General features: G+C 43.6%; 1 protein-coding gene across 1 annotated transcript in view; it reads right to left on the bottom strand.

The window, feature by feature from the left end:
• The window catches only part of MYO16 (myosin XVI), a gene marked incomplete at both ends in the record, with an annotated part of 497,659 nt that overhangs the window by 127,412 nt on the left and 355,818 nt on the right, over positions 1–14,429 (bottom strand). Inside the window, 2 exons of the mRNA XM_080689777.1 lie at positions 12,725–12,930; positions 13,197–13,277. Coding sequence (XP_080545903.1) covers positions 12,725–12,930; positions 13,197–13,277 — 287 coding nt within the window. The remainder of the gene's footprint in view (positions 1–12,724; positions 12,931–13,196; positions 13,278–14,429) is intronic.

Here is a 14,429-nt window from a genome sequence, read left to right as displayed (position 1 = left end):
GGGGTACTATGAAGTGGGTAGCTCAAACTTCGACTCTTCCTTGGATAAAAACACTGTCTTCCCTGAACATGAGCCCATCAACACAGTGTTGCTGTGATTGGACGATTCCGTTCTTCTAAATAGTTATTTTGCACACATTCATCCTTTACCTTTGAAATATTACAGAGAATGTCCCAATTAACCAAGCATTTCAAAAACTACGGAGGAAACAAAATGCAAGCTTTTTATTTGCAATATAAAATTGAAGTGCTAAGCCATGCATTGTTGTATAGTTACCAAATTACTAGAAATCTCAGAGCATGGCTCTTTGGAGGAAGACAGAGCACTATTCAACCTCAAAGGCAAGACCTGGGGCCACTGCCTTATAGTCTAATTGCAGAACCTAAGAGCAAATATTTAGGCACAATTAAACCAAACATTTTTAACTAATAATTCAAACTGCTTCTATATACATTTGTTATGGAAACTGATCTATTTGACCTAAGCTGTTGAATGTATATGAATTGTTCCAAGTATTCCCTAGGATACATACACACACACACACACACACACACACACACACACACACTGGTACAATGTAGAAAGTTAAAGTTAGTTATTCATGTCTTAGCTCATTCAAAAATTATATGTTGGTCAATATACTATATGGTCTTCCTTGTCTTTGGTAACATCAAATGTTAGAATGAATATTTAAGTGTTTGGAGATCATGCTGTCTATAATACACGGCTCTAGAGACGGGATGTGTCAGGAGATGACTGAGATGCTATGTGAATGAGTATGTCTACCACTTCCCCTTGGACTCTCCACTGGAAGATCCTGAGAGATGGTGCTGGATTGACACATCAGTGGAGGTCCTGGAAGAGCCACGTCTAGTGAGATGAGAGCTGTGGACCAAACATCTGTGTCCCTTAAAGTTCACACATCAGAGTCCCAATCCTCTATGTGACAGTGTTTAGAGGTGAAGCCTTTGAGAGGCAATTAAGGTAAAATAGGTCATAAGTGTGGAGCCCTGATCTGGTAGGGCTAGTGTCTTTATAAGAGGGCATCAGAGAGCTGCTCCTCTTTGGTCTCTCCAGTCCCTCCTTCCTGCCCTGTGCAGGCACCAAGGGGTCCACAAGATCCCGTGTGGACACAGTGGAAAGGCCCTATTTACAGCCCAGCAGGAGTCCTCATCAGACACCAACTGTCCTGGTACCATGATCTTAGACTTTCAACTTCCAGAACGGTGAGAAAGTGCGTGTCTAGACCACCCAGTCTATCTAGTTATAGCATTTAGTGATGATATTTGGTAAGGTCACCAAGCAGACAAACAAAATGGCTGCCAGCTCAGACAGAGCTGGAGAGTGAGACCGAGGGCCAAGACAGGAGGATCCCAGGTTTAAAACCAATCTCAGCAACTGAGCAAGACTCTCTGCAACCTAGTGAGACCCTTCAGACAGTCCTGAAGAGTCCTTGGCTGCACTGAGATGTCTAGAACCTTTTCAGCTAAGACTGAGCAAATTAAGAACATGGGCTAGTAATTCAAAGATAATTTAACCTATGCATATGGAATGTGGGGCTTCTGACTCAGAAAGGCAGGGATTTCAAGTCCTTTGGAATTGAATATCTCTGGACTTTAATTTGCAAGGCATATCCGTATCCGTCTTTGAACTTTCATTGCTCACTGGGAACTTAATAATAGAAGATTTATAGTCAAATATGAGGAATGTCTGGGCTACTGGATTTTATTATTAGAACTGCTCTTTTGCTTTAACATTTTGATTTATTCTGGTTGGGGAATCCCTGGACTATTTTGGACAATGTGCAGGGACAAGGTTTGGGATGGAAAATAGGATGCACGTATAGTATTGAATATAGAATAGCCTTGATGTCGATAAAAGTGATGCATTAGTGACCCTTTTTAGGATTTGGGGGAATATATATATTGCTTATCAGTGGTCTCAGGAGATCCATGCAGCAGTGAGGGACTTGTGCAAACAGGAGAAGGAAAGCTCTAATAGGCTGGGGGTACTCATCAGGGGCCCAGGCACACCCCAGCTCCTCAGGGCCCACTGCACAACCCAGCTCTACCAGAAAACAGTCTCCCTGCTGGATGAGAAAGGGCACTTCTTTTCTGATGTTTCCTAGAGTTGGAGACAGTGTGATAGTCCAGGCCAAGGCACTCTCCAGCCCTTTCCACTTCCTATGTGAAGTGAAGCAGGTGGCTAATCTAAGTGGTGTCATCAAAGTGCTATCTTTGGGGGAGATAAAGCAATAGTCTGTTTCTCGTGAACATACTGATCATGAAGAAACAGTTTACTTCTCTGGGCTCCAGATTCTGAATTCTAGGACTGAATTTTTTATGGACTCTTACGATTGCATTAAAAATATAATGCAACTGTCAAAATATTGAATTCATGTTGTAAATAGCTTCCTGTCTATTTTCCTGGAATAGGAGTAACCACTCCAGTTTCATTTGTATCCTACTTAATACTTGCTTGGGGGATTATAGAGTCACTTAAAATCATTGGGGCTGGTGAGTTTGGGGCATTTGTTTCCAAGATTATTAAAAAGTTGTAAAATTTATTTATTTATTTATTTATTCTCATTTTCACATATTTTAAATAAAGTGCAGTTCTCCTTTTCTTTTTTGAGAGGAAGAGTTTGAATTTAGTACATTCTACATCAGAACTACACATCCAGCCTTAATTTATTTTATTGTGGTACTGGGGATTAAACCCAAGGGCTTTTTATCTCTGAAATACTTCCCCAGCCCTTCTTGTCTTTTGTTTTGTGTTTAGAGGTGAAGCCTTTGAGAGGCAATTAAGGTTAAATAGGTCATAAGTGGGGAGCCCTGATCTGGTAGGGCTCACTGTTTGCTAAGAGTCTTGCTAAGTTGCTGAGATTGTTTTTGAACCTGGGACCCTCCTGTCTCAGCCTCCCAAGTACTGGATTATAGTCATGCACGAGTATGCCTGGATGTATTTTTTAATTAATTGATTAATTAATTAATTAATTTTTATTTGGAAACACGGTCTCGCTAAGTTGCTGAGGACACCATGGAACCTGTGCTCTTCCTGTCTAAGCCTCTCAGGAACTGGGATTATAGGTGTGTACCACCATGCCCAGTACATTCTCCATTTTTAACCATTACTTTTCTTATTCTTCTTTGAACTACTTTTTGGGTCACACTCTGTCATCAGTCATCTTACCACATTTGCACGAATCTGCAAAATGGTGCCAAGGCCCACGGGATTAGCCTCAGTCCATGAGACTCCATAAAATTCACCGGATTTTTTTTTCCAGCCAACGGAGCAGTGGTAATCCAGAGCAGAGACACCAGCATTGAATTTCAGAAACTTCCTCTTTGAAGACGGGTGTGGTGATGCACACTTGTAATCTTGTACTTGGGAGCCTGAGACAGGAGGATCACAGTTCATGGACAGCCTCAGCTACTTAGTGAGGCTTTCTGCAACTTAATGAGACCTTGCTTCAGAAAAAAAGAATAAAAAACAGGGCTAGGGGTGTATAGAGGTGTAGTTTGGAGATAGAATGCCCCTGGGTTCCATCTCCAATACCACAAGAAAGGAAAAGAAAGAAAAGAAAAGGAAGAAAAGAAAAGAAAAGAGAAGAAACTTCCCCTTTGGTGTTGCTCTGCTATTCTAGCATATGTGCGCTGTCCACCTGTGGACCCTTATGACCATCAAGTACAAAGAGATAACCATAGCCAATGGGAGAACAGCTGCTTTGGAATGGGACCCACATCTGAGCCAAATGTGCATCCTGTAGTGGCTGGGAACACCCCTCGGGATGAGGTGTGAGGCTCTGGACCGGCACTCAGCTCCTCAGAGGCTGTTTTTTCAGCTAAGAGGCAGGAGTGCAGGTACCTAGGACTCATAGGGTGTTGTGAGGATTCAGTAAGATAGCACTGACAGGAGCTTAGCACAGTCCCTGGTGCCTCCTAAATACTTATAATGCCCGTTAGTGGAGAATGACGTTCAAGCTATGTCAATTATTAATTCACAATAACTGAGATCTCATAAAGACAACAGTTGCCTTAAAAGCTTCTGTCAGGAATAAGGTACTGGATGGGAAGTCTGGAGCAGACCTACTGTGGGGACAGGATGGGTCCCAGGGACCATGACCATCAGGCTACAGCTAAGGCTGAGGTGAAACCCATGTTGCACTGACTCTAGGACTCCATAAAGTGTCTGAACAAAAGAACAGAAAGCAAATAAATAATGGAGAGATGCATGATGTCTGAGCTCGTGAGCCTGCCGTGGGGGATTGTAAACCGTGCCCGAGTAGAAGTCAGGATCTGCGCCAGGTTATAAAAGCGAGCATCAGAGCCACCCATCATGAGCCATACCCCTTTCTAAAGTGGTTTCCCCTCCAATTTTATCAGAAAGAGGGTGAGTGAGAATTATACAGTATGAGCTGCCCTTTGGCCAAACCATTCTCCTCCCGATGGGGCCAGTGTGGGGCATCGTTTCACCCACACTTTACGCACCACCTCACCGCTTTCTGTCATAAAGGCCACGTTGAGTGCTGTGCAGGAGAGACAGTCCTCCAAGCCTACAGTACTTGCTACTTGGTCTCTTAGACAAAGACTCTGAAGATGCTTGAAGGACCCCGAGAGAGCTTATGATCCATGTCACTAAGCAGTATGACGCACTGCAAATCAAGCTAAACTTAGTTGTGTTTACACTGAAATGGCTTCAGGAAGCTGCTCCATACACTCCTCTCTCCTGTTCTCCACCTCACCAAAAGGTCACACAAGTCCTCTTTCTTCCTCCCTCCATTAAACCGTGTGCAATCAGCCTTCCCTGCACGACAATCTTAGCAGAAAGGACACAGTCAGACTTTGGCAAATTTACCTTGAAGAAAATCTGTCCTTTGCCAATTAAAGCTTTTAGAAGGTTTAATATCTCCTGACCTTATGAATTCCCATTTCTTCTAAAGATGTATTGACAGTAGCTGGCATTGCTGGCAGGCAGCAGGGGAAGTTGGAGAGGGATTCAGCCTGGACGCCAAGCCGGTGAGCGTCCGCGTCACTGGGCAGCCGCTGCCCAAGACATCTCATCCACGAGCCGAGTGTGTCTTCTTTCATCCCTCTCCCCACACCCAACTGAATGTCATGGCTGCACCTTTCTTAGAGTGGCCTGTCAGCCCATCGGTGTCCGTAAAACAAGCAAAGTGATTCAGACGATTTCTAAGCAGTTCATCCAGCAGTGAGCCCAAAACACAGCTCAAGGCCCTTGCCCACGCCAAGCATAACACCAAACGCCCTGCTGCTTTTACTGGACGAGCCCTCTGTCCTTTCCAAATACGCCTCCCTCATTAAACGGCAGACCTCCAGTCAATGAGGGCGTCTTACTCTCCTTGCCAACCATAAACAACCTGAGATGAACCACGTGTGACCTGCCACCCAGGATCTACAGTCACACTCTCAAAGCTGTCCCTCCTAGACCTGGAAGTGGGTGGGAATTGAAAGAGGGAAGGAAATACAGCAGACACAGGACTAAAATCTGGCCATTCCTAAAGTAGCCCATTGAAAAAAATGTATACCTTATAACATCAGAAGCATGCAGGAGACTGGAGAAAGCTTCAGGAAAGGTGTTCGGAAGCAGACAACACGTGACCTTTAAGAACTTCTTTAAACCACTTTTTCTGCATGGTCTCATATGATTTTCCTTCGATTATGTGATATGGAAAAAATCTATGCTTGTGTTATATTATTCAACACACTGGGCTAAGGGCAGCAATCACGTCTGCGTGCAGCTATGGAAGACCTATCGCTCCCAGTTGTCTAACGTCTCCCTTTATGGGGTATGGCAGCTCGCCCTGGGATCCTGACGGCACCGTCAGCCGCTTCCTTCCCACTGAAATGATCCAGGCTGGTCTGTAACTGGGCTGAGCAACAGAATACGGGGAGCTTGCCATGCTGGTTCCAGTCCAAGTTTTTAGGAAGACTGGAAGTGTCCTTGCTTGACCTTTGAGGTTTTGAGCCAACATACAAAGTCCAGGCTGTTCTGTTTAAAAGAGAGGCCAATGAGGAAAACCAAGGCACTAGACCTGTGGGTGAACAATCCACTTTTTAGTTGTAGCCCAGTTGTGACTTAGTTAAGGCTCAGGCTCTCCTGCTAGATGGTCACATATGTAGGAACAATCTCATCTAAGAATTGCCTCATTAATCGCAGCTAACTCCCAAACCTGGGAAGAAAAACTCATTGCTGTTTTATGCTACACGTTTTGGGATATTCTGACAGAGCATTAGATAAGTGGGCCACAAGTGTGTCCATCCGCCCTCTTCTTATGCTTTGCGCACTCCCGGCGAGGGGACTCCTTCTCCACCCGACGATGCTCATTGTGGTCAAGGATGCTGCTAACCTGTGGAAGACCGGAGCAAGGGGGCCTCTCAGCAGGACCTGTGTCACCCACCCACCTCTTCTCTTTCCCTCTGGCTCAGCGCGAGCATTTCTTAGGTCTAGGCTGGTCCTTAACCTAGACCCTATCATGATGCACAGCCTGATACTGTACTTGATTTAAGCTTAGCTCTACCGCTTCTGTCCTGCAGTCAGATGTACTAAAGAGACAGCAGGTCTTCAGTGTTGCAAGCCACAGCCTTGGGATTTTGTTGCTGCTGTTCTACAGTGTATGCTGGTGAGAGCTCACAGTTACCGAGCCAGCGGTGAAGGTCTCAGAAACTGAAGATTCAGGCTGACTTTAGGGAAAGTGACAGTGATGGAGAGGTGGCCCAGACTCTGCCATGCAGTTCTGTGGGGTTCAGGTGCAGAAACGAAGCCTGCCAGCAGCCTTCTGCTGGAGGACCGACATGGCCCTCTTCTGTCTAGTACAGAGGAAAGCAAACTTTTCCTGTAAAAAGTCACAGTATTTTATTTATTTTTATTTTTTGAAATCCAGTCTTACAATTTTTATTTTTTATTATTTTAGTTTTTATGTGGATCATATTGAAAATGGCATACATTCAGACTGTGCTTGGTGCCCTCTCCCCCCTACTTCCTTTTTCCCCCTCCAAACAATGAGTGTCCAGGTTGACCGTGCTACATTCATACTTTACACAGATTCGGATGTAGCTCCTCCATTAATCTACCTCAGCCTTCTTCCTCTCCTACCCTTCCATTTCAGCTTTGCTGAGGTTTCCCCTTCATTATCTGGAGTCCCTCACAGTATTTTCGATTTCTCATGCCCCAAAGGCAAAACTAAGGATATTATGGAGGCCTAGCAATCTTCTTAGCTGAGGTCACAGCAGTAGACTTGGCCCTGGGCCCCACCTCCCTCGAGGCAGGCACTTTCTGGTGTGAGGTAGCAAATATGCCATGCACATGCCTCAGGAGGAGCTTCTGAAGCAGAGATGCAGCCAGTTTAGGACGTGCTAGAAGGACTTCTGTGGGAGATAGCACCTGAGTGAGTCTTTATAGGCAGGTAAACAAGCTAAGGTGAAATGTTCTAGAAGGTCTTCCAAAGGAGAAGTTTGTGAGTGAGTCTTCAGAGAAGGTAAACATTACTGAGCGATGGACGAGGTAGAAGGGTTAGGTTTACACGGACGAAGCTCAAGGCTCGCGAAGCCATGTCTGATGGGCAGAGAAGCTGAATTTGCTTTAGTTAGCCCAAGAAGTGTCAGATAACATGATCACAGCACCAAAGATGCCCACAGTTTGTCCAGCTCTGTTACCTATTGACACCTTACAAACAAATGCAAACCTAGCTGCTTAGGTCAGCTCAGGCTGCCACAAGAGAATCCCAGGAGTGAGATTCTCACCCATGTCCCATCCCCACGGCTCTTTTTTACCGTGGGTGGTGAGAAGGCAGACATCAAACCCTGGAGATACGGTTTCTGGAGAAGTCCTCGTCCCAGCTCGCAGACTGCCTCCTACATTCTTGTTCTCTCTTCATGTGGCAGGAAGGGAGAGGGACAGAGACAGGGCCCAGGGGCTCTTCGAAGTCTCTCATGAGGACATGGATTCCGGCAGATCAGGGCCATGCGCCCGTCACCTTCTATAACCTTAGTCGCCTCCATAGGCCTCCCGTCCAACACCGAGGTGGGGCTTCAATATAGGAACTGGGAAACACCATTCCATCCGCAGCCACGGCTCACCCAATTGCGTACCAGGATTTGCACGTCTTCATTTGGTCCTGCTGTATGTGTTGTCTATTTCACGCTCCCTGCAAAAGCCAAGCTTGTGAAGTCTCTTGCGAGGAGAGACAAGGTCTGGAAATTCCTCCTGCCCTGCTCCGAAGCTGCAGTCACCCACAGGACACACAGAGAAAGGAGTCACAACCACACTGCAGGAGTGAACCCACGCAGGAGGCCGTGAGGGACCAATTTCCCAGCCTCAGTGAGGAAGACTTGGGATGATGAGCCCTTCTTAAAGCCAGGATGCCAAGGTGCAAATCTGGAAACTCTTCACACCCACTCCAAATTCCAAGGAAATCTCATTATCCATGCTCATCAATTTATTGGCCTGTGGGATTTCTGACATAATAAATACAGTACGAATGAGTCGCTGCATGCTTCTAAACCACACAGCTGGCTATCCTAACTTTTCTTTTATCCAAGATTTTTTTGGTCACCATATTTCCTTCTGCATGCTAGAAGTCATTTATTTTGGCAGCTTTTTAAATTCTCTAACAGTTAAGACCATGTGATGTGAATAGAAATGTTTTGCATAGAAATTTAATTGGCATAATAACACGAGGAACACCCCTTTGCACTGGCATGATACATTCTGTCACCTGAAATTTTAGCAACCAAAAGTTTAAATGAAATCCTACCTCTCTGATTTGCTTTTATAATGATGTTTTTTTTTTTTCCTGTAGGCATTTAAAAGTACTTTCTGAACACTGGAGAAATATTAAATTATGCTATTTCTTTATGTAGCAATATGTTGATTTTCTTACTCATGTTCTACGGGAACCAGTAATCGTTCCATGGATCCATGTTTTTGTGATTTTATTCAAGACTGGCATCTTTCATTTCAGGGATATGGTGACAAATTTCCATTGAACTCAGTAATCCCATTTCCACTGAAAAACCAGTGAAAACAAAGAAAAGAATAAATCACATCTTTTTTTGTGTGTGGTACTGGGGATGGGACCCTTCTACCTCTGGGTTATACTCCCAGACCTATTTTTAATTTTTTTATATTTTTTATTTGGAAACAGGGTCTCTTAAGCCAGCAAGGCTGGCTTCAAACCAGCGTGATTCTCCTGTCTCCATCTCCCAAGCGTGGGGATTACAAGTGTGTGCCACCACACCCGATATCACATCTTCTTTTAAGAGAATGTTGAAAGAAATTCAAAGAGTTACCCAAAAGTATCATCTCCCATCCCCACTACTATTTTTTTTTTACCTGATGCGCTTTTAAAAATATGGCTGCTAAAGAAATTTTACTCAGCCATAAAGAACAAGATCATGTCATTTATAGGAAAATAGAAGGAACTAGAAAATATTATGCTAAGCGAGACCAGTCTCAGAAAATCAAGAGTCATATGTTTTTTTCTCATATGTGGAAACTAGAAAGAAAACTAGGAGGGAAAGAAGGGACTTCAGAAAAATGAGCAAAGAAATCAGTAGAATGGTGGAAAGAGATTGAGGGAGGAAGTTGGAGAAGAGAAAAAGAACTGAAGAAGGAAACAGTTCGGATAACGCTATGTCCATGTATGAGGGTGTCACTCTCGACCTCACTAGCACGTCTGGGGAGGGGAGAAGTGGGGTAGAATCCAGAGAGACACGCGCCCAGGGCTGTGTGCACGCGTGCTGGCGTCGCTTCGAACTTCATTACGGCGTAAAATTACAATGCACCAAAAAAAGTAGAAAACATAAAAGTACAGCTCTTAGCTCTGTTGCGCAGAAATACTACTTTATTTTATTTATTTATTTTTTTTGGTGGTACTGGGGTTCCTGGAAGCCCTTCTACCTCTGGGCTACACTCCCAGACCTATTTTTACATTTTTATTTGGAAACAGGGTCTCCTAAGCCAGCACGCATGGCTGGCTTCGAACCTGCGTGATCCTCCTGTCTCTGCCTCCCAAGCGCGGGGATTACAAGCGTGCGCCACCATGCCCGGCTGAAATACTACTTTAAATAGAACAGGCCTGCTCTCCAATGCCAGATTCATTCTGAACACATGATTGGATGATTACGATGTATAGGCCTCGGAACTGAGTAAGATGTGGACGACCCTTGCCTAGAAGAGGCCACAGTCTCTGAATAGTTGCATATGTATGAAAAGTTGTGCTTAATTTATAAAGATATTAATCACAACTATCTTAATTGGGGTTAGTCCTTAGAATAATATATACATATATATGCAAATGTGAAAAGAAAAGACAAAATGTTTTTAATAATTATATAATATCATTCTCTCTCTCCTCTCTTTCTCTCTCTCTCTTCCTCTCTCTCTCTCTCTCCTCTCTTTCTCTCTCTCTCTTCCTCTCTCTCTCTCTCTCTCTCTCTCTCTCTCTCTCTCTCTCACTCACTCACTCACAGAGAGATCCCACTCTTTTGTGTGGGGTTGAAGCAATTTCAGATGACCACTTTTTGGAACAGTAGGTAGGAGCCACCAAACAACCCTTTCAGGCAAAGCTTCTTTGATATTATGGTTCTAAGACAGAATATAAAGAAGCAGAAGAAAATTAACTAAATGCCCATTTTCATGATTTACCCAGTGCAATGGACCATCCATATCTGGCATCAGAATCCATCAACAGTCATTTGCACCATCCCAGTGCAGAAAGGCCACTCAGGGGTCTTGACAAATCTGCATATTTGGATGCAGTGAACCTGGTGCAGCTTGGGCAGGTGATGCCCCCACAAATCCACTTCCATCTTCACTGTGTTGCCGTACGGTAGCACTTGGCTGGTGGAAGACCAAACGAGTGTCTACCAGTGACTACACCAACGTCCTCTAAGTATGGTCAGACATCAGCGACTCTAACATTTCCCGGGGCCTTGCTGGAATGCTAATCCACAGGCCTTACCTACACCTACAGAACCCCACACGCTGGGCAAGATGCCTGGGAATTTGTATTTCAATGACCTTCCGTGATTCTGATGTGGGCAATTGCTGGATCATGCTGGTCTAGCACAGGCTTGGAAAGGGAGCTAGTCCTAGGGACCAGACCGCCATTGATCAGGAAGGTTACATGCTTCACTTCCCCGAAGTCAAGTACAGCGTTCCTAACTGCTTCCTGCTAGATCAGGGTAGAGCTGCACACCAGAGCGTCCTTGGACTCCAGCCCTGGTTGATTTCACTTCAGAAAGATCACAGTAAATTTGGAGTGTGCCTACCTATGGCGGTATTGCTACCAATCTTACTAACATGTATGAGGAGAATGGAGCCTTGTGGGAGCCAGAAGGAGATGCACCATGTGTTACGTGCATGCATGTGTGTATCACTTTGACTCTTACAATAATGTATAATTACAATGCACCAATAAATGTATTACATTTATTTAGGACTCTCTTATTTTTAACTTATGTATGAGCAGGTTTAAAACTCATTGACCCCCCAAAATCTTGTACTTAATGAGATGGGAGGGATGACTTTTAATTGGCAAAATCTAATTTAAGAACCATATATTCCTTAACAAGTCTGGAGACTTCAAATAGATTTCCATCCCAGGGATAGAAAAAGGGAGATTAAAAGCTATCCTAACCAAGGCCTCCTTCCCATGCAACCCAGTGATATGATCCCCCCAGGACCTGAAAACCCACAAGATTCATCTCTACATTAATTTATTCCTAGATAATGCTCAATTTTGCAAGGTTGTTTTGTAAACTAAAGGCAATATGTCTGTTAATCTCATTCATAAGCATCTTCTAAACTTTTTAACACAAATATGTGGTTTGTGTGATATATATTTTGTAAGTGAAACATGTCCTACTCCAGGAATTGTTCCTTCTCTACTTTCTGAAGATATCCAATCTATGAGACTCTTTTTTTCAGTACTGTGGATAAAACCAAGGAGCATTATACCTTTGAGCTACACCCCTAGTCCTCTTTTTTATTCTTTATTTTGAAACAGGGTCTCACTGAGTTCACAAAGTGCCTCACTAAGTAGCTGAGGCTGGCCACGAACCATGATCCTCCTGTCTCAGTCTATCTATGAGACTCTTTTTTTTTTTTGGTGGTATTGGGGTTTCTGGATGCCCTTCTACCTCGGGGCTACACTCCCAGACCTATTTTATACTTTTTTATTTTTGGAAACAAGGTCTCTTAAGCCAGTGTGGCTGGCATGATCCCCTGTCATGAAAATGGATGGCTCAAGCCAGGCATGGTGGCACACGCTCGTAATCCCAGCATTGGGGAAGCTGAGGCAGGAGGATCACAGTTCACAGACAGCCTCGGCTACCTAGTGAGGCCCTGTGCAACTCAGTGAGACCCTGTTTCAAAATAAAGAATAAAAAAAAAAATAAGGCTGGGAGTGTAGCTCAGAGGTAGAATGCCCCTGAGTTCCATCCTCAGTACAAATACATACACACATACATAAACATTATAGATTATAATTTTGTGAATCTGTGTATCCAAGAAAATCTACACATTCAAAGCAATATAAAAACAGCTTCCAAACAGTTGTATGCAGTCCAGTGTCACAGCTTTTTCCAAGAGCTCAGTCAGTGCATAGCACTGGGCTCCAGAGCCCCTTGTCTCCTTAAGGCAAAACAATGGAAGAAAGGCTGAACAAGCCAAGGAAGGTTTTGCAAGCAGAGACACGTACCTGGACAGGAAATCCGAGAAGGGAAGGCGGACAGGGTATCCATACCGGAAGACCTTCACCACCTCCAGGACCCCAATATACTGCAGCTGAGCAGACACGTAGAAGTGATCAAATGTATCTGGCAGCTGTGAGTTATTGGGTTTGATGCAATGGACGAAGTGTGGGGTGCACCTCTGAAGCCGACCAGTGATGTCCAGCAGAGATTTCTGCAGAAAGACAACAAACCCAACTGATTCTCCAGAGAGACACTGGCTGGAAACATAAAGTGTGTTTTTTAAAAAAATATGAATCTTCCTCTTCACACCAGGACTCTCTCGTGTATTATATATTATTACATATTCATACTCAGTGTGTCTGTATGTGTTTGTTTTCTGCAGGTATTCAAGTTTTCCAAAATAGAAGAGAATTCCACTCAAACCCTCTATGGTTGCTACAAACTGATCGAGTCTTTGGGTCTGAATGTTCTACTAACCCTGAGCTGGGATGCAGTGGTGAAGGGCTCTCCTCGTTCCAGTCGTTGAAGAAATGTAGATGTTCCTTTCTTTTTTAATAGCTGTAATGATAAAAGATATGGAGAAAGGGTGAGAAGCTCTCTTTTACTAGATGCCAGTTTCAAAGGGGAAATAACAATAATTAAGCCATCTCTCCATATAAATTAACATGCAAATATGTAAAACAATTGATTATAAAAATCAGGACACAACGGTTTTCTGAATTGTTTGTATATTGATGAGGTGGGTACCTACAGGAGAGAAACAGCCACCGCTGCGGATCTTTCAAGGACAGGGCTGTCACAGAAATCAGTTCCACCACCATTCTGTCCCCATTTTAATTTGAGAGTAAATATAGATCCTGACACACCCAGTACAATAAACTCATTGTGGTGTCCTGGTTCTGTTTCCCGCCGTTCACATCTATCATGAAGTGATAGCATTGTGTCTCATACTATTTTCTCTTACAAAGACTCAAGGATTTAACAATTGTTTGCTTTTTCTCTTAAATTTCCATAGAAACAGGATTGCACAGATATGCCAGTTTGATGGTTTGATGCTTCCTTACCCATGATTTCTTTTCCTTCCCTTCTTTTCTTTTATTAACCACTTCAAAGGTTTAGAAAGTAACTTGTCTTTGAAAAATGGCAATGGACTGTTTTCTTCAATGAGCAATTAGACACAGATCTTAAAAGAAAAGTAATCATAGGTAGCAAAGATTAAATGATAGTGGAGATTTTTTAAAAATCAGTGGAAATGAAGCCAATGGGTAAATATAAAAAGACAGGAGGTAATTAATTAAATTCCACCAGGGGTTAAAGGAAACCTCAGTCGTGGATGTATTATGGCATTTCAGGGGATCACTTAGACTTACCCCAATGTATCTATCAATCTAAAACCACTGCTCTTAAAATAAGAAGATATAAGAAAATGTCTGCTGAAAGTCCTATCAGTTTGGTACTATTGCTGTGACAGTAGCTTATTTCTCTCCTTTGAGATGGATTGCCAATCCAGAGTTATTGGCTGTCACTGGCAAGGGAATAGAAAAATGAAGCAATTGGCCCAAGATAAACATGTTTTCTGCAAATGCAAGCCAAAGTGCAACGCTCAGTTAAGGACTGGGGAAAAGTCTACCTTCCTGGCCGCAGCGGTACATATACACAGTTTGAAGGGGAAACAATACGGGAAACGAGGCACGGGGCACTTACGGAGTG

This window comes from Muscardinus avellanarius, assembly GCF_963383645.1.
Source record: "Muscardinus avellanarius genome assembly, chromosome: 2".
NCBI lineage: Eukaryota > Metazoa > Chordata > Mammalia > Rodentia > Gliridae > Muscardinus > Muscardinus avellanarius.
This window is presented reverse-complemented; position numbering and strand designations above follow the sequence as displayed.